Source organism: Drosophila willistoni, assembly GCF_018902025.1.
Source record: "Drosophila willistoni isolate 14030-0811.24 chromosome 2L unlocalized genomic scaffold, UCI_dwil_1.1 Seg168, whole genome shotgun sequence".
NCBI lineage: Eukaryota > Metazoa > Arthropoda > Insecta > Diptera > Drosophilidae > Drosophila > Drosophila willistoni.
Window position 1 is genome coordinate 3,694,355 of NW_025814047.1, and position 16,858 is coordinate 3,711,212.

Genomic DNA, 16,858 nt, shown 5'->3' on the forward strand with positions numbered 1-16,858 from the left:
AGCAAAGGAGTGGAAGAAATTCACAAGCGGCCCCAATTGGAAAATACTCTTCTCTTTTCGTAAGCAACGCTCTCTCAAATCAATCGATTGTCTTTGTTATCGATAGGCCGCTCACGAACGACGATAGCTTATCGCGTTGTTGCGATTGATCATCGATAACATTACACATCGATATGTTAGAATTGGGCGCAAATAGTCAAAATGAATTTAGTTTGAGGTAAAGGAATAATTAAAAGTTGTTTTAAGATTTTGAAGTAAATAAAACACATGCAGTCCTCGGTACATGAGTTGTCTAAGGGGCCCAGTCATTAAGGCAACTGAACAACGAGAATATCCGGGTTCGAATCCCAGGCTAGTGTATGGATATAGTTTTCGTCTAAGCCGAATGCCTTAGTTGCCAGTGCTTGTAAAATATAGTTAGGTTGATAGTTTACAACTATATCCTACACTTTAATAATAATAATAATAAAAAAACACATACAAATGACAGTTGGCGATTTTTTATTTCCCTTTTTTTTTTAATTTGAAAATTATTCCAATTTTATTAGAACAATATTCCAAAAACCTAAATTTATTCACACCAAAACATATATATTTAAATTGAAAATTTTGAATAAACAATTTTGAAAATTATACAATGGATATAATGGATAGCCAGATCTGCGTGTGTGTGTGTGTGTGTGTGCGTGCATGTGGTGTGTATGTGTGTGTGTCTGTGCGTTGCTAAAAGTAAGATGTGAGTAAAGGATTTTGGTTGAACTGCTTTTTCAATTTTCCATATATATAAATATTTTTTTCGTATTTTTTTCTTATTTTTTTTTAGGTATATGTATAGTAGTAGTATACAGGTAGTATATGTTAATTCTATATAACTATTTTGGGTACTGTTGGTTAACAAAAACAAAAAAAAATCATAACAATTCTCTGTAAATGGAAATCAGCATGTGTGTGTGTTTGTGTGGTGTGTGTGGGTGAGACGGGGGAGTCATATTAGGGGTAGATGTAGGGCACCTTTGATTTAAGATTTAATCGTTATACACACATATAAGCTATGTCTCTTTTTTTATACTTTTTTTTTTATAAATACAACATTATAAAATGGATATTCAATATATGCACGTATATATATATATATATCTCATATCTCTGCTGCTGCACTGGGGCACTTTTACTACTCTCTCCCCCTTATATATATATAGGTATATATATATATATTCACCACCACCATCACCACAAACTACTGTTGTTCACCATTTAGTACACAAAACGATTCATATTCATTCCCAGTCCATTGCCACCACAACCTCCGGCCGATGGTGGTGGACCACGATCATCGTCATCGTCACCCTCGTACCCGGTGCGTGTTATGAAATTATTCCCACTGGTACGTGTTGACCGTTTCATGGGCTGCTGCATCTTCAATTCATCGGAATAGACACGATTATCCTGCTTCACATAGTCACGCAAACGTCGTGGCAGCTCCTCCAGTGTCAACGGTGTTGTTATTGGAACTTGTTCCACTGGCATTGAACTACAACCGACGGCCGTATCGCTTGTATCATTCGAACGTCCGCACATCTGATAGAACAGAATATACGGCGTATTGGGCGAGGTGAGGCTATGCATCTCCTCGGGCTGGGAACTTGTCACTAAACTGTCATTGAATTTGTACCAATGTTTCGATTGATCGGCGGCAAATGTAAAATAATGCCCCGAATCCATGCTATAGCCAGCATGGACTACTCCAGCATATAGATCATAATGGACATTGGACATTTCCAGTAGCGAATCGGTCGAGCATAGTTTAACAGTGACCTACAACAAAGAACAGAAACGTAATTTTAACTAAATCTTAACTCAAATCATTCAGATTTTCAACTTACACTCTCATCATGGAACACCTTGTGCATTAGTTTGGTACGAAAATGATATTTTTGATCATACTTGAACTGTTTCAGTGTCAAGATGAGATTACGCGGTGCTTGGATTATACCAATGCGACGCTCGGCATCACATAGTTTCTTGCAGCGCGGACAAAAATATTGATTATCGCCATCTAACTTCTCGGGCGAACAATAGTATTCAATTAGATCCTGTACTGAATAATTTGTGGCACCCAAATCGTCCTTGTCATCGGGAAATGATAATTGCAATTCCCGGAAACTATCCTCATTGCGACTCTCCCAGCCGCAATCTAAGCATTTATAGGTGGTTGATAATTTACCAGCAAATGTCTTATCAATGGTTGATAAGGTTAATGGTTCGCCTGTTTGTTTTTGCAAGGGTTTCAACGATTTACTGCCGCCGCTGCTGCTACTGGTGCTGCTTGTGGTGATTAGATCACGATCCTTGCTATTATAGGGTATAACCTGGCATAGCTCACTTGATGGGGACGACTCCTCCTCTTCATTGAGATGATTCTGATGATTGTGTATCTCTTGCTCGTGCAGCAACTCAAGCAAATAACCTAGGAACTCGGAACTATCTTGCTGTAGACCAGGCGTAAAGCCCGGTGGCCGTGTGGCATTTAACACTCGCGATGGTGTCAATTCGTGTCGCAGAGAATAATGCATTAGAGCTATCTGTTGTTGCACCTTGGACAGCAAGAGAGAACCACTCTCAATTAAAAGAATCTCACGACTGAAACTGAAATTTAAAATAAAGAATTTATTTTATGGCAATTTGGCAATAGTTTACGCCACTTACTCGCTGGTCATGGCCAATGCCTGGAGTACGCTATTCATATAACAGGTATTACCCAAATTCACCAGACCCACACGTGCATTTGTTCGTCCCAGAGTGGGTAATGAATTCTCATACATGGCCCGAGCAATGGCAACATAATTATGCGATGGTTCATACATTTGCAATGTTGTCTTAAGGGGGGCATATAGCTCATCATAGTCATTGAAGCGGAGCATTAGAGCATTGGTTATATCTATCAGTTTCTGCATGCAAACGAGAGCCTCGCTGCTGGCTTCATCTGTTGTACCAGACCGAGTCTTCAGATGATGCACATAACCAGGGATCTTTGGCAAGATCTGAGAAGAAAAACAAGAGGAAATAACCTGTTGTAAGTGCTCCAGTTCACTCTTTTAATAGTTACCTTATGGAAAATCTCTGGATTCTGATTAATATTCGATAGCATATGAAATACTATGGGAGCCGCTTTAGGACGCAGGGCGGGAAATAAAAATAGCATAAATAGCTTCTCAATATTATCCATAGCAATTTCATCTAGTAATCGATATTTGCCCTGTTCCCTTAGGCCAGTCAATAGAGCCATGACCCAAAGATTTAAATTCTGACAGAAATTGCATACTCTTATCCATTCGCAGAGTAATCCAACAGTTTTCCGTATGCTTGCATCCTTAACATTTTGTTCCAATAACGCTTGGACTGCCTCAATGATGACATTTGGCTGGAACAAATGGAATACAATCGCCACAGCATAGGATGGCGGCTCGTTGGCAGATTGTGTGATCATTTGGTAGACAACGGTCAAATAGTACATGAGATAACGTTTATCGCTGGCCAAAAATGCTCCAACTTGAATAATTTCCTCCTTGCAACGCTTGAGATCTTCAGCGGATTTGGCAACCTTCATATTGGCCAGCTCGTATAGTATGCGCTTATAGATGAGCAACATATTTTCGGTCTGATCTTGATGATGCAGTTGCTCAATGTTGTGTAGAACGGTCCTTAGATTTGTGAGACCATTTTTGTTTGTGTTGTTGCTGTTGTTGTTGGTGGTGGTAGACGCGGAATTGGTATCTAAATCCTCCAATAATATTTCCACGCCCTCTTCGGAGATCTTTGGTGGCATTGTTCCTCCAGTTGTTGTTCCTGCTCCTCCGCCTACACCGCCTCCTCCTCCGCCTCCAGCAGGAGTTTCTGATGACTTTTTGCCACCAGTCGCACCATCGGAAGCATCTTGTTGAATCTCATTGTTATTCTGTTTGACAGCCATATTTACGAGTAATGCTGCTCCTCTCCCAATTAGATGTAGATATTGATGATGGCGGGGTCTCCTGGTCCTGCTAATGGATAGCCACTGGAATTTTAGCTTCTGTTTGGCTCGGGCACTGCGGCTGCGGCTATTTGGAGACCGTCGTATGCGCCGCGTGTCCTTGAACCTAACGCCTACTTTATGTTTCGTCGTTTTAGATTAATCTTCTAAACAGTGGCCAGTCCACATCCGCATGAGCACACCAACAATTGGGCCAATCTGGAGGAGCTGAAGAAAGGGAAAAATGTTGTTGCATAAATAAATGAAATTTAATCAATGATAGAATCTCGATGGGGCCAGAAGAAGCTGCCATTGCCATCGTCATGTCATCATCATCATCCTCCTCTGCTCTGTCTCCTCGTTTCCACACTTCCCTCCCACACTCTCTCACTCTTTACCTTTGTTTTTGTTTTTTTTCTTTCTTTTCTTTCTTCTAATGTGGCCCCGTTTCTAGGTTTATTCACTTCTGCTTTTAAATTGTCCTTTTTTTTATTAAGTCGATTTGCGTTCACTTTTTCGTTACACAAATCTAAATTAATATTATTACCTTTTTGGACTGAATGAGAATGTGAAATGTTATGTTTTTTACTTTACTTTTAATTTGCTTATTATATGGGTTTTCTCTCCCAGTGATGAACCGATGTTCTTGCCCCCTATTTTAGTGATTTATTGTTTATTTTCATCTGGCAGCACTCGCAAAGTACAGTGTTGCCAGAGCGGCAAAATTTATTGAAACCTTTGTGGCGAATTCGGGCTTGCTAGTCGAAAGTATCAAAAACAAAAACAATAAAATTGACTTGTGGCAACAATAAAAAGTAAACATTTGCAAAGCAAATAAAGTAAATATATTTCTAAATTACAATGCATCCTGGTCAAATCGAAGTCAATGAAATTACTGGCTATTGGACTTTTCTGGCAAGCGTAAGTCCAATCAATGAACCATAAATGCCGCCACCACGTTGAACTAATATATGTTCATATATATTCTGATTCCAGATCGATTGGTTAGATCCTTGGCTTATTGGTTTGATTTGTATACATATACTTACCACTTCTGCTGCTCTACTTTCGCGGAACAATACAAATTTTCAAGTTTCCCTGTTCTTAGTTCTATGTGAGTAGGAAAACATAACAAGAACAACAGCAATAAACAACACTAATAACAAAAATAACTAAAACAATGACTGATACAAATTGCTTTAACTACTTTATATTTTGTCATAGTGCTGGCTGTTTACTTCTCCGAGGGCATTAATGAATATGCGGCAACCAATTGGAAAACATTCTCCAAACAACAATATTTTGATAGCAATGGACTATTTATCTCAACTGTCTTTTCCATACCCATTCTACTAAATTGCATGTTTCTGATTGTAAGTGAGCACGGATGTTGAAAATGATAAGAAACGTTTTTCACCATTTGTTTTTGTTATTGCAGGGCACTTGGCTTTATAGTTCAACGCAGTTAATGGCCAACTTAAAGACAGCCCAGATAAAGGAAAGACTGAGACAAGAACGTCTAAACCCATCAGGGGGAACATTACCAGTGGCAGCAGGTGAAGGAGGAAAAACGATTAAATCGGAGTAGTTTTAAGATTGACCCCATGTAACACGTCACGCTTGAGTCAGCCGTATAGAATTTGCTCGCTTTATTTTCTAGTTGAAGGGCACATTTGCCTTGTTTTGTGTCCTTTCTTAAATTTCGTTTTACTTAAGTCAATTGAATTGTCTATATTTATATATATGAATATACCAAATTGTAACAATAAGGCTTTAGAGTTGTAATTAAAAATTAAGATGAAATATAGCCATGCAAAAATGTTAAGTTAAGAATGAATTTTGGTTTTTTTTGTAAGAGATTTGTCCACTTTTTTATACTTAATGGCGTAAAAAGCGTAATATTTTGGTGTTGAAAACTCTTGAGTTTGTAGCCACTTATTGTTTACTAGGCCACAAAAGCCAATACATATTTTAAGAGTTATCAAGTTTTAGACGGTTTTTATCATATAGAAGATGAGTTATCTTCCTAAGTGTTGTAGTTTTAAATAAAGATCAAATAGAGCCAAATTGATTACAGTTTAAAATTTGGCGCACTTTCGATAGTTGTTATCGATATTGAATGTCAATAAACCTGTAGATATGTAGAAACAGTACTTGACAAAAGAATTTACACATAAACAAAAAAATGAATAATTTAAATTTAAGATAAATGTATTTAATTAAAATTAAACACAATTTTAATTACAGTTTTAGGTAACGCGCAAAGATTGCCATGTCTACCATTTTTAGTCTTTGTGTACAAGCAATTCGGGTGTCGACACACATTTGTCGATCACTATAATTTTGAAAAGTTTCCTAACACTATTGTATTGTATTCAGATGTCATTCACTTTACACAAAACATTCGAAATATTTTTAATCTGTTGTCGTAAAATGTCGCATAAAATTAATAGTAACTAACAAATATAGCAAATTGTAAACTTGTCTTCCTGAACTAAATGTAGCCCTTCCCGGTGTAGATATCAGCAACACGTCATCAAGTCCAGACAAATAAGAACATCAGCATCCCATTGCGATAAAAAAAAGAAAAAGAAGAACGTCAACGGAAACGGAACGGAACGAGTGCTAATTTCGCCGACGCGTCATCAATTCTGAAGATATAAGAATAACATATCGCAAAATGGCAGCTATTGATATGAGTGGGAATATGCAAGTGCCTCAAGGGGTAACAGGTGGAGCTGGAGGATCTGGTGGCAGATTTAGTTTCGATCTACATAGGTAACAATTGATGTCATAATTGAGAGAGACAGAGAGAAGTGTATCTTATCTGATGGCAATTTCTATCTTTTCTTTTTTTTAGTCTTCCCAAATTGCAGAATCTTCCATCACCCTTGGAAATCATACAAATTGTACGCAAATCTCTACGCCCATGGACTGTCTTCTTTAATATAAACAACTTCAAATCAGCCGTCAGCATGCAACGTCTCAACAATCGTGTGATGCGAAATTTATCCTATTTCCAAAGCAATTATATATTCATATTCATTGTCTTGATGATCTATTGTTTGTAAGTAGCAACGTATGTTCTTCTGATCCTCTATCCTTTGTAATAGATTGAAGAAATTACAATCTACAAAATCAAATAGATTTTCTATAACCCATCTAGTTCATTGATCTTGCGAATTTATCCTTTAGCATCCATCAATCCAGTCTCATTACGATCTATTCCTTACATTGTCTTGTTTCCCCCTTCTGATTTATCCTCTATTACACGTTTACTTTTTCTCCTATTGATATTTAGTCATTAATTTAAATATTTTCCATTTCTAGAATTACATCGCCCCTCATCTTGCTGGTTATAGTGGGTGCCGCTTTCGGCTGTCATAAGATTAGAACTCGGAACACAAATGTCACCGTGGCTGGCCATCAAGTGACCCCAAAACAACAAATAATCGCTGTAAATTTGATTTCAGCCCCCATACTCTTTCTAGTGGGTGCCGGAGCAGTCTTGTTTTGGACACTTGGTGCCTCGTGTTTCGTTATCGCAATGCATGCAATATTCTACAACATCGATGCAATTGTTACCGAGGAGAACGAAGGTTTTCTATCTGAAGTTGTCTAACCATTTACTCTCGAATACAACGAAAAAATATGGAGCAAGATATTTGCCACACAGGGGCCTTATTAGTTGATAAAACCGAAAAAAATGAATAAATATATACACATATATTTATCTACCATAGCCAGTTGAGTTTTAGCGCCGATTGAGATCTAGATATTAATAAATCGACAACAACACAAAAAAAGTTGTAGTAGTTGTTTTTTTTTTTTTAGTTTAAAGTATTGTACATAAGACTAAACACTTAAAGCAAAAATAGACAGCTTGGAATGTTTGAAATGTATGTAAATACAAAATAATGCCATGAAATACTGCTTCAAAGTTCAAAATGGAAGAATTTATGTTTTAAAATGGTTTTTAAAAGGTCTCTATTTAAAAAATGGGGCTGGAAAAGGAAAACGTATATATTTTTTTCAACTTTTTAAACTTTGTTGGCCATTTTATAGTATTTATATCAAAAGTTTAAACTAAAACCGTTTAAACATCTCGAATTGTGGCACTTTAAGAAGTTTAGCAACTAAAAACCATTAAAAATTGGTCTAAACATTTTTGAGATTCTCATTTTTTGAAGAACTTTTAAAGCGGAATTAACTTTTTCACCTGTACTTCATAGCGAGTGTGTAAAATATATATATATAATCGATTGTAAAATAGTCTAAATAAATTCACTGAGGTACAGGTAGTTAAAACTACATCTAGGAATGTGTGTGTTTTTCGGTTTTTTTATAGTATAAGTTTAGCTTTACATAATAAGTCTTCTTGGTCTTGGTGTGCCCTAAGCAAATTGGGCACTGGAAAGTGTTGGAGTTGTTGTTGCTGTCGTCGTCGTTGTTGTCTCGTGCTCCTCGTCACTGGCATTTTGATCCAGTTTCTCGAAACCATTACGATTGCGATCCCTATCTAGTAGGCCACCCAACTTAAAGCCTTCTTTTTTCTCCCAGGCATGACGTCGACTGTGAGCGCCAAAGGGAAGGCAACCACCTGATGATAAAACAAAGAAACTAAATATTAGTAGATAAATGCAAAAAGTTAGGTACATGGATTAATCTGAAAACCAAAATAAACCAATAAAATGAAAACAAAACAATGAAATGTTAATTATATGTAGATAGTATAAATTTTGTCTATTTATATTTTAAAGAGCATGTATAAAAAAAAATGAGATTTCATGGACAGACAATTGGAATGCAACCAAAAGGAACTTAATAATTACAAATACTACCAAAAAATAATAATGAGTTAAACAATAAGTACAAAAAATTATTGACGCACACACAAAAAATACAAAAATATATATGAGTTATATAGGGATTTGTGGTTGATTGGAGAGAGGTATTATTAGCACAGACTTTGATTGGACGAGGTCAGCTTGCGATAGACCAGGTCACTAGGAGGTGATACAGCAATGGCCGTTGCCTGATTACCTCGTTTCCGGCGCCTTGCCTGAACAATCAGGGCCAAAGCAAATGTGGATCCAGCAAAAAGTAACATAAGTGAGGCCACTATAATGGCTTTGGCACTGGGATGATGTTCCCCACCACCACCACCACCACCACCACCACCGCTACCATTGGGTGACGCGGTATTCGTTGAGGATTCGTCATGTGCTAGATTCGTCTCCTTGATGGCCGTCATTGACATGGGTTTGGCCAATGATTTATGCACAAATTTATGTATACGCGTGGGATTTAACTCGGCCACATAGATTTCATTGCCATCTGATGTGACGGCCACATCGTGAGGATTCTCGAATTGTTGATTATTTGGTCCAAATTTGGAAATTAATTGTTTTGTACGCATATTCAAAACAAATCCATGGACTTCGTTATAATGTTGGGGATTCTCACCCATTTCTGAGGTGGGTCCATTCACAATTACCAATTCGCCTCCTACATAAGTCAAAATAATTACAATTACATTTACATATCTGTTGATTCCAATAATATTTACCCTGTGCTGGTGTATAGGCCATGCTAAATAAACGCTCTCCAATCAAAGGATTGTGATATTGGGAATGGAATGTTCCATTAGACGAATAGAAACATTGAACTCGGCCATTTTCTCTATCAGCTGCACACAAAAGCTCCAATTCGGGCACCAAGGTCAAAGCATGAGGAATGGCAAAGTAATTTTGTGGTGCTATATCATAGGATACACCCGAAAAGGAATTCTGTCCCCAAGTTAAGATCAATTCGCCCGCCTTAGTGTATTTAAGGATGCGTGCATTACAATAACCATCGGCCACAAAGAAATCTCCATTAATGAGCACAGCCACCGAGGTGGGCTTGCAGAATTTCTGTTTGCCCGAACCGGGCTGGAATGCAGTGCCCAAGGTGAGCAAGGGCTGGGCCTTGGAAGCATTACCACCGCGTGGAGGAAATTTAAATACCTGATGCATGGCCACATCAGTCACCCACACATTATCCTCGGGATCCACTGTCAATCCATGAGGCATGTAGAAGCTGTAAAGACCAGATATATATATCAAACCATCTGCATCTGCATCAAATTTCATTTGCTTACAAATTTTTGCCCCATTCGTAGAGAACTTGACCAGTAGCCGGCTCTAGACCCAGAATGGTATTCTCTTTGATTGGTCCACGAAAGTTCTCTCTATATACATTGGCATTATCAAAGGTTCTGGGTCCCCAGATGCGATCCACGCGATGAAAGATGACCACATTGCCAGCCTTATCGAAGCTTACAGCTGTTACAGCACCCAATTTCACTTTGTTCGCTGGCCAATCATTCTGATAGACAAAGGCTAAAAGGAATTTGTTAAATTAGTCAGTCAATCGAAATATGTTTTTGGCAGACTTACTGGTATTTAGTTTGGCCAATTCAGCTTTGATATCAGGTAAGGCCTGTTTGGTTTGAATTTGTGGCCAATTGATTTCGCTTATGCCGCCGCCGCCTCCCTTTAATATTTGTTGCAGTCGCTCGTTGTTATGGTTTTCCACATTCTGTAGATAACGCAACGAACTTTGATTCTGTGTGTGCGTGTTTAGAAGATCGTGATTAGGATTAGATTTTATGGTTTTCTATGCAATAAAATGCCACGGTTGCAAATTGTATGTATGTATGTATGTATGTATATGATTTTTTTTTCTTTTTGAAAATCAATATGCAACATATGCGAGAGACTGAAGGATCTAGCAGAATCAGGACATACAATAAACTAGGAACTCACCTCTGCCACGGCAATAGATTGAGATACATTTGCTTGGATTAGCCAAATCAGGAAACAGATGCTTGAGATTTTGTCATAGTTTGCCATTTTTCTTCTTTTTTTTTTTTGTCAATTCCTCTACTGCAGTTTTTCACCTTTACGTCGAAATCGTATCACGTGGCCACAGGTGTGACTTGCAGTCAATTAGTTTGCTCTCTCACTCTTATTATTTGTTAATATTAGTTTTGTGCTTTGGACTGAAATGAGAAATAATAAACTAACTAATTTTGCGTTTACGTTTTCGTTTTGTTTAAGCAGCTGTTTGTTGGCAGCAGGATTAGAAAACGCGTTAGAGTATTTTTGTCACTAGACGTTTTTCAACACTGCATACGACGTTGAGGTCGCACAATAAACAATTCAATTTACAATTCATTTTCAAAAAATATGGCAGACTCAGATCTAAGCAAGAGCATTGAGATAATAACCAAAACTGAGGAGCTAGCCGATAAGATATTGGCCAATAAACATGAGTTAACCATAATGGATAAAAGACGGCAACAGACACGGGAGGCTCTGCGAATCATGATGCAGAAGTCCCAGGATCAGGACGAGAAAGTGTGGATAACCTTGGGTAGCATGTTGATTAAAATGCCCAGGAATAAAGCCATAGAGCTACTAAAAAAGGGTAAGAGTTCTTAAGTCCAAGTTATTACTCGGAATCCCTACTGAACTCATTATTTGTCATATTGTGTCTTGCTTTCTAGATCAGCAACAAATAGAACAGCAAATCAATTTAATTTACTCAGAGCAAAAGATTTTGGTCAATAAACATCGTGATATGGAATTTAAATCGCCATTTTCGGGCACAAACCTAAAACCATTGGACCAAAAAGAGTTTGCGGCACTGAAAAGCAATTTGCCTCTGTTGTGAAATTAATTGTAGAATTTACATTATTTGTACTATTATTTGTAATATTTACATTAAATCCTAACTGTTGTTGTATTTTGTTTTGTTGTTTTTCTTTATTTATTTTGATTTGAAATAAGTGTGACCAAATACCTGCAAATTATGCGCAAACTTTTCAACACTTTGTGTTGGGGGCTTTCTTGAGCTTGCCATTTGTTTTGTTCGTGCCGTTGTCTCCGTACGTCTCTTTCGGAATGTCAGTTTGTCGTTGATTGTACGAAAAAAATTCCATTTAAAACTCTCATTGATTGAGTTTTTTAAGCAATTCAATTTAATTTAAATAACCGAAGAAGCAGGGGAAATGTAAATTAATATAAACTTCCTTAATAACAACTACAACAAAAGTGTTTTGATGTGCAAAAACAAAAACGTGCACTTCGGTTGCGTGAGTGAGTGACTGAGAGAATTTATTTGTGTGTACGAGAGCTTGTGTATGTGTGTTGAATTCTCCCACATTGCCTGCCCGCCCCCTACCGCCTGCTGACGCCCACTCTGTTAACAAATTCCCTTGCACAAAAAAAAAACAAAAATAATAAGAAAATAGGAAATTTTAGTGCAAATAAATTGCTTTGCTTATCTCGGCGCGCGCGCGCGCAAGTGTGTGTGTGAGTGTGGTGGAGCGTGTTATGTGAATGTGTGAGTGTTGTTAATTAATTTACAAAAACCACGGCAGAGCTTCAAGCAGCAACAGCAGCAGCATCTGTGTTTGCCAAATAACTGAGATAAGAAGGCACACTAACAACAACAACAGCAGCAGCCGCAACAAATTTTTGGTCAACATCTCCTGGGCCTCTCTCTCTCTGACAAGTAGCATTGCCTACTCCCCTCACACCCACACACAAAGCTTGCAACTAGAAAACGAAAGTTCTTTTGCATGCACTTGCCCTCTCTCTCTGCTGCTGCAATAGAGTGTGAGAGAGAGACCATTAAAAGAGAGAAAGAGCGACGCAAAGAGTTTGCAAGAGGGAGGCACTCTTGGACACTTGGCCTTGAACTTGGCTATGGTAAGTTGACTTTTTTTTGTGTTATTTTCTTTTACCTCCACGTTTGGTTCTTGTAAGTTCTTTTCTTTTTTGTTGTGGTTGTTTAATATTTTCATTTTTTTATTTTTCTTAGTTGTAGAATTTGCTTTCTCCTGGTTTAATCCGCTTTATCGTTATGTTTGTTGCTGGTTAAAACTTGTCCAGCCACTTTAATAAATTTATGCTTATGTGGTTCGTGTGTGTGTGTGTGTGTGTGTGTGCGGGTTTTGATTGCAGCATAGAATTAAGTGACAACAGCAGACCAACAGCACCCAGCGCTCCATCCCACCCATCTCCCTCTCTCTCTCTCTCCCTCTCTCTCTCTCTGTTAGTCTCAGCACGAGCGCAGCAGCCGGATAGCGTCAACTGATAGCAGCTTGTTGTAGGAAGGGAGGGAGATGTAGTGGCTGGGCGGATCAACGCCCACACAGAGATGGAAAACTAACACAATTGAAACTTAGCACTTGAAAATTAGGTAAAAACAAAAAAAGTTCCACTTAAAACATTTAAATTGTATTGAAATTCCTTTTGTTGCTTTATTCATTACCTCATATTAAATAGACAACAAAACTCGTTGCTCAATTACAAAATGATAACTTTGTACCTTTTGCGAAAACATTTCTTCCCGTAGTCACTCTCTCTCAGTCGTTTGCTCTCTACTCTCTCTAGTTCTGAATGATGTTGGGTTTTTTTTCCAACACCTCGTAGCGTCCCACTGTGTGGGTATATAAGGATCAAGTAAAAGCACAATTAATAAATATTATGGTATTTAGTTTTAGTATCTAGTTGGCATTTCAATTATTATGTTCTTTTTTTTAGAAATTTTAAAAATGATTCTTTAATACAGGGTATTATGAAATCTTTCCCTGCCTTGGCTAACAAATAATTTGTTTTATTATAATTGTAATATGTACTCACTCCACTCAGCATTTATACAAATTTTCCATTTGATTAGCACAACATTTTCGATACGAGAATTCTTGGAAAAATACTTGTTTCTCTTTGTTTTGGTGTTTGTTTTTCTCTCTTCTTTTTTGGATTAATTTCTAATAGTCCTTCACTCATTGATTAACTTTTCAATTGAATATACGTTTGCATAAAATCATGCAAAATAAATATTTCAGACAAGTTGATTGGCTTAATCGAACTACACGATATTGTTCGACATTAATTGGCTGTGATTTTTAGGGCTGATGGAATTTTAAATTAATTTTTAATGTTTTGCTTAATTTTATTAGGGAAAACAAATTTGTTATACAGTGGACCATCAGTTAATTTGGGAAAAAATAATTTCAAAAAAAGTAGAAACCTTAATTGCACGTAAAATTTCTGTCTTTTAATCAAGGAAACAGGGAAAATCCCTTATATACCATACAGAGATGCCAAGTATGACCTTATCACCCATTAAGAAAAAAAATATTCTTCCAAACTCTCTTCGTTTTATTTTAGACATCTTCTTCCGTTCAATACATAAATATTTAATTCCTTTAAAAGTGTAAGTTTTATTTTACTTTCAAGGAAAGGTGAACTTAAAATAAATGTACGAATTGTGGCTCGTTAACTGAGGGTCCACTGTATTTAAATTTTTGGGTTAAACCCATAAAAGGGTCTTTCCATTAACCCACAACCAGGTCTGGCCAGACCTTTTTCGATATGAATTTGACACTTTTTTATCATCCTTAAATTCCATTCACTTTCGATATCATGATATAACCATTAAAAAGATGATGAAAACAATTGCAAAAAATAAGAACATGCAAATGAAATCAAGTGGAATTTGATACATTTATTTCAGTGGGAAAACAATAAATATGCTATCTTTTACGATCATTTAGTTAACCTGCATCAATTAATTAAGACTGCCATAATTCCCAACTGATTTGCAACGGGCAAATATGATGTTTATAAGATACAAATTGAAATAATGTAATAGAAACTTATTAGTTCTTTTTGTGACTTCTTCAACTGTAAAGGCATTTAATAACAATAGTAAATTAATAATTATAAACACTTTTTGTGATTGATATAAGACAAGAAAGTATTTAAGTTCTACGCTCTAAAACTGAAGGAACCTATGAGTTTGGATAATTTGAAAGCACAATAATATATATTCATCTCATTCACTCTTCACCATCTTCCATTGGCTATATCTTCATATTCCTTTGCCGAAATTAAACCATACATGACTTCTTTAGCGATATTTTTCCTTTTGGTCTTGAAAGACATTAAATTTTATTGCATTAAACTTAATGTATGTATGCCAAAACCATTGGAAAAGTAGAAAAATTACACCTGCGATAGTTAAAATTGAGCGTCTATTTGCGATATGAAGATCTGATCTGTCTTATTGAAACAGAGGACAAATAAAGATTTTAAATATTTACTTAAAATGTTAAGTTTAAAACTTTTGCAAATACTTTTTGGAAAGTAAAATAAAACAGGTGTGAAAACAATTAATGTTTCACATATTAAAATTATGCTGCCCACATCAGCTTGAACACTAAGTTTCATCCCAAAACCACAAAAAAATTAGAGAATAGTTTGCATAGAAACAGACAAACAAACAGACACCGACTAATTGTAAGGGTATTAAAATTATACATTGTTTTGCATGAATTTCTGAATATTTATTCCATTTGTTATTCCTTTGCTTAATTAATGTTATTTTTTTATCTATTCAATTGGAAATACAATATGTTTATTACATATGGGGGCTGAAATTGGTCGGGGATATATAAACTTTGTTAAAAATATCCATTATTTGCTTCTCGGGTGGATCTAGACGGGGAAACGAATGAAATTCGCTCCCAAAAGTATGTAAAAGTATTTTTTAACCATATAAGGAAGTTTTGAAATATTCTGTGTATAAAAAGAAAAATTATTGCTTGTAAGCAATTTTTAAGTTACAAAACATACGAAAAGTAATAAACTTTTTGCAAATATTGAGCACTTATAGACTATTGCATACTTAAAGGGCAAATTTTTCCCTTTTCACAGTCCTAGAAACACCCATGCAGGGGATTCGCCGCTGATAATTAAGATATCGAGGACAATTTGTTAATAAAATATAGCTTAACTGTTTTCATTAAACAATTTTAATATTAACAAATTTCTCTCCAAAACTCTTTCCATCTCAGCTTTTTCTTCTTCACACATTTAAAGTGTATCTGTAGTTCTTTAGGTTATCCTTAACTTATTGTTGCTGTTGTTATTCGTTGCTTTATTTGCTATATAATATAATTGTTTAATAATCTTACAAGCGAAACACAACAAAAAAACAAGTTTTTCACCCCGTACACGAAAAATGCTTGATTCTTGTTGTTGTTATTTTGTATTTGTTGATATTCTTATTGTCTTGTTGTTGTTGTTGTTCTGTATCGGTTTATGTATGAGTTTAATATAATTTGTAAAAATATGCGAATTGATGTTGACTTGATGGAGAGAGAGATGAAACTTGTTTTCTGTCTTTTTTGTTATACACATACAAACATACATATGTATGTATGTATTTCGGACAATAAGTTAATAATACTACATACTTATTGAGTAGTCTTTCTCAATATGTTTACTCAGCTGGATTGTTGACTTTATCTAATTCTAATAAGGAATCACCAGATGCCACATAAATTCTCAATATGTGATGGCTTCGACTTTATGGCGCTCAAAATGAAGGAATATGTAAACTATAAGGGTAAATGAATGAATATAAAGGATCATCACATCAACCATCGTCAGTCTGTATATGAGGAATTTTAGTAATTTTGCTATAGACATTTTGTTTTTGTTGTAGTAGCTGGGAGGGGACTGATTAATTATGGGTTTCTGTTTGGTTGTCGTTGCCTCTAAACTAAACGCAACTCAAAACTCAACTCAACTTAACTCAACTAGGTCTGGACGGGCATGGCCCGGCTTGGCTTGGCTTTGCCTGGCCTGGCCTGGCCTGGCACGTCACCTAGACAAAGTCCGGTTTGTAGCAGCTACAGCAAGTGCAACGCGCCGCGGCTACATTTATTTCTCATTTTTTGTTGTTGTTTTTGTTGCGTTGTTCCGCATTGGTTTTACATTTTTATAA

The 16,858-nt window shown here is 36.4% G+C and overlaps 5 protein-coding genes across 7 annotated transcripts; 3 read left to right on the plus strand and 2 right to left on the minus strand.

The window, feature by feature from the left end:
• Window positions 1-484: 484 nt before the first annotated feature.
• LOC6640985 (ubiquitin carboxyl-terminal hydrolase 38) lies at window positions 485-5,122 on the minus strand. Of its 2 annotated transcripts, none has more exons than XM_002063699.4 (5): window positions 5,059-5,122; window positions 3,107-4,237; window positions 2,707-3,041; window positions 1,884-2,646; window positions 485-1,815 (listed from the first exon to the last, which is right to left on the minus strand). In XM_002063699.4, the coding sequence occupies exons 2-5, from the start codon at window positions 3,968-3,970 to the stop codon at window positions 1,255-1,257; spliced, it is 2,523 nt and encodes an 840-aa protein (XP_002063735.1). In that variant the 5' UTR covers window positions 3,971-4,237; window positions 5,059-5,122; the 3' UTR covers window positions 485-1,254. The 2 variants fall into 2 exon arrangements, with proteins under 2 accessions (XP_002063735.1, XP_023030746.1); XM_023174978.2 differs by lacking the exon at window positions 5,059-5,122 and adding an exon at window positions 4,557-4,669.
• Window positions 4,714-5,839, plus strand: LOC6641081 (transmembrane protein 18). The gene is made up of 4 exons (XM_002063700.4): window positions 4,714-4,930; window positions 5,006-5,123; window positions 5,234-5,382; window positions 5,448-5,839. The coding sequence occupies exons 1-4, from the start codon at window positions 4,871-4,873 to the stop codon at window positions 5,595-5,597; spliced, it is 477 nt and encodes a 158-aa protein (XP_002063736.1). The 5' UTR covers window positions 4,714-4,870; the 3' UTR covers window positions 5,598-5,839.
• A 544-nt stretch (window positions 5,840-6,383) lies between these two features.
• On the plus strand, window positions 6,384-7,815 carry LOC6641075 (prenylated Rab acceptor protein 1). Of its 2 annotated transcripts, XM_047009768.1 has the most exons (4): window positions 6,387-6,461; window positions 6,529-6,787; window positions 6,870-7,076; window positions 7,340-7,815. In XM_047009768.1, the coding sequence occupies exons 2-4, from the start codon at window positions 6,690-6,692 to the stop codon at window positions 7,629-7,631; spliced, it is 597 nt and encodes a 198-aa protein (XP_046865724.1). In that variant the 5' UTR covers window positions 6,387-6,461; window positions 6,529-6,689; the 3' UTR covers window positions 7,632-7,815. The 2 variants fall into 2 exon arrangements, with proteins under 2 accessions (XP_002063737.1, XP_046865724.1); XM_002063701.4 differs by having other exon boundaries at window positions 6,384-6,787.
• Window positions 7,816-8,215: 400 nt separating this feature from the next.
• On the minus strand, window positions 8,216-11,133 carry LOC6641076 (peptidyl-alpha-hydroxyglycine alpha-amidating lyase 1). Its single transcript, XM_023175071.2, has 6 exons — window positions 10,819-11,133; window positions 10,450-10,618; window positions 10,152-10,392; window positions 9,579-10,090; window positions 9,053-9,517; window positions 8,216-8,609 (listed from the first exon to the last, which is right to left on the minus strand). The coding sequence occupies exons 1-6, from the start codon at window positions 10,903-10,905 to the stop codon at window positions 8,404-8,406; spliced, it is 1,680 nt and encodes a 559-aa protein (XP_023030839.1). The 5' UTR covers window positions 10,906-11,133; the 3' UTR covers window positions 8,216-8,403.
• A 28-nt stretch (window positions 11,134-11,161) lies between these two features.
• Window positions 11,162-11,800, plus strand: LOC6640934. The gene is made up of 2 exons (XM_002063703.3): window positions 11,162-11,482; window positions 11,562-11,800. The coding sequence occupies exons 1-2, from the start codon at window positions 11,242-11,244 to the stop codon at window positions 11,726-11,728; spliced, it is 408 nt and encodes a 135-aa protein (XP_002063739.1). The 5' UTR covers window positions 11,162-11,241; the 3' UTR covers window positions 11,729-11,800.
• The last annotated feature ends 5,058 nt before the right edge of the window (window positions 11,801-16,858 follow it).

Bases quoted from the DNA above. Each gene is read 5' to 3' on its own strand.
- LOC6641076 (XM_023175071.2), bottom strand. From the start codon at position 10,905: ATGGCAAACTATGACAAAATCTCAAGCATCTGTTTCCTGATTTGGCTA. The intron at 10,091-10,151 runs GTAAGCAAATGA...TGGTCTTTACAG, and splicing joins TACGAATGGGGCAAAAATTT to CTTCTACATGCCTCATGGAT. The intron at 9,518-9,578 runs GTAAATATTATT...TGACTTATGTAG, and splicing joins GGCCTATACACCAGCACAGG to GAGGCGAATTGGTAATTGTG.
- LOC6641081 (XM_002063700.4), top strand. From the start codon at position 4,871: ATGCATCCTGGTCAAATCGAAGTCAATGAAATTACTGGCTATTGGACT. The intron at 4,931-5,005 runs GTAAGTCCAATC...TTCTGATTCCAG, and splicing joins ATTGGACTTTTCTGGCAAGC to ATCGATTGGTTAGATCCTTG. The intron at 5,383-5,447 runs GTAAGTGAGCAC...TTGTTATTGCAG, and splicing joins TAAATTGCATGTTTCTGATT to GGCACTTGGCTTTATAGTTC.
- LOC6640934 (XM_002063703.3), top strand. From the start codon at position 11,242: ATGGCAGACTCAGATCTAAGCAAGAGCATTGAGATAATAACCAAAACT. The intron at 11,483-11,561 runs GTAAGAGTTCTT...CTTGCTTTCTAG, and splicing joins CATAGAGCTACTAAAAAAGG to ATCAGCAACAAATAGAACAG.
- LOC6641075 (XM_002063701.4), top strand. From the start codon at position 6,690: ATGGCAGCTATTGATATGAGTGGGAATATGCAAGTGCCTCAAGGGGTA. The intron at 6,788-6,869 runs GTAACAATTGAT...TCTTTTTTTTAG, and splicing joins TTTAGTTTCGATCTACATAG to TCTTCCCAAATTGCAGAATC. The intron at 7,077-7,339 runs GTAAGTAGCAAC...TTCCATTTCTAG, and splicing joins GTCTTGATGATCTATTGTTT to AATTACATCGCCCCTCATCT.
- LOC6640985 (XM_002063699.4), bottom strand. From the start codon at position 3,970: ATGGCTGTCAAACAGAATAACAATGAGATTCAACAAGATGCTTCCGAT. The intron at 2,647-2,706 runs GTAAGTGGCGTA...TTTAAATTTCAG, and splicing joins GCATTGGCCATGACCAGCGA to TTTCAGTCGTGAGATTCTTT. The intron at 1,816-1,883 runs GTAAGTTGAAAA...TCTTTGTTGTAG, and splicing joins AGGTGTTCCATGATGAGAGT to GTCACTGTTAAACTATGCTC.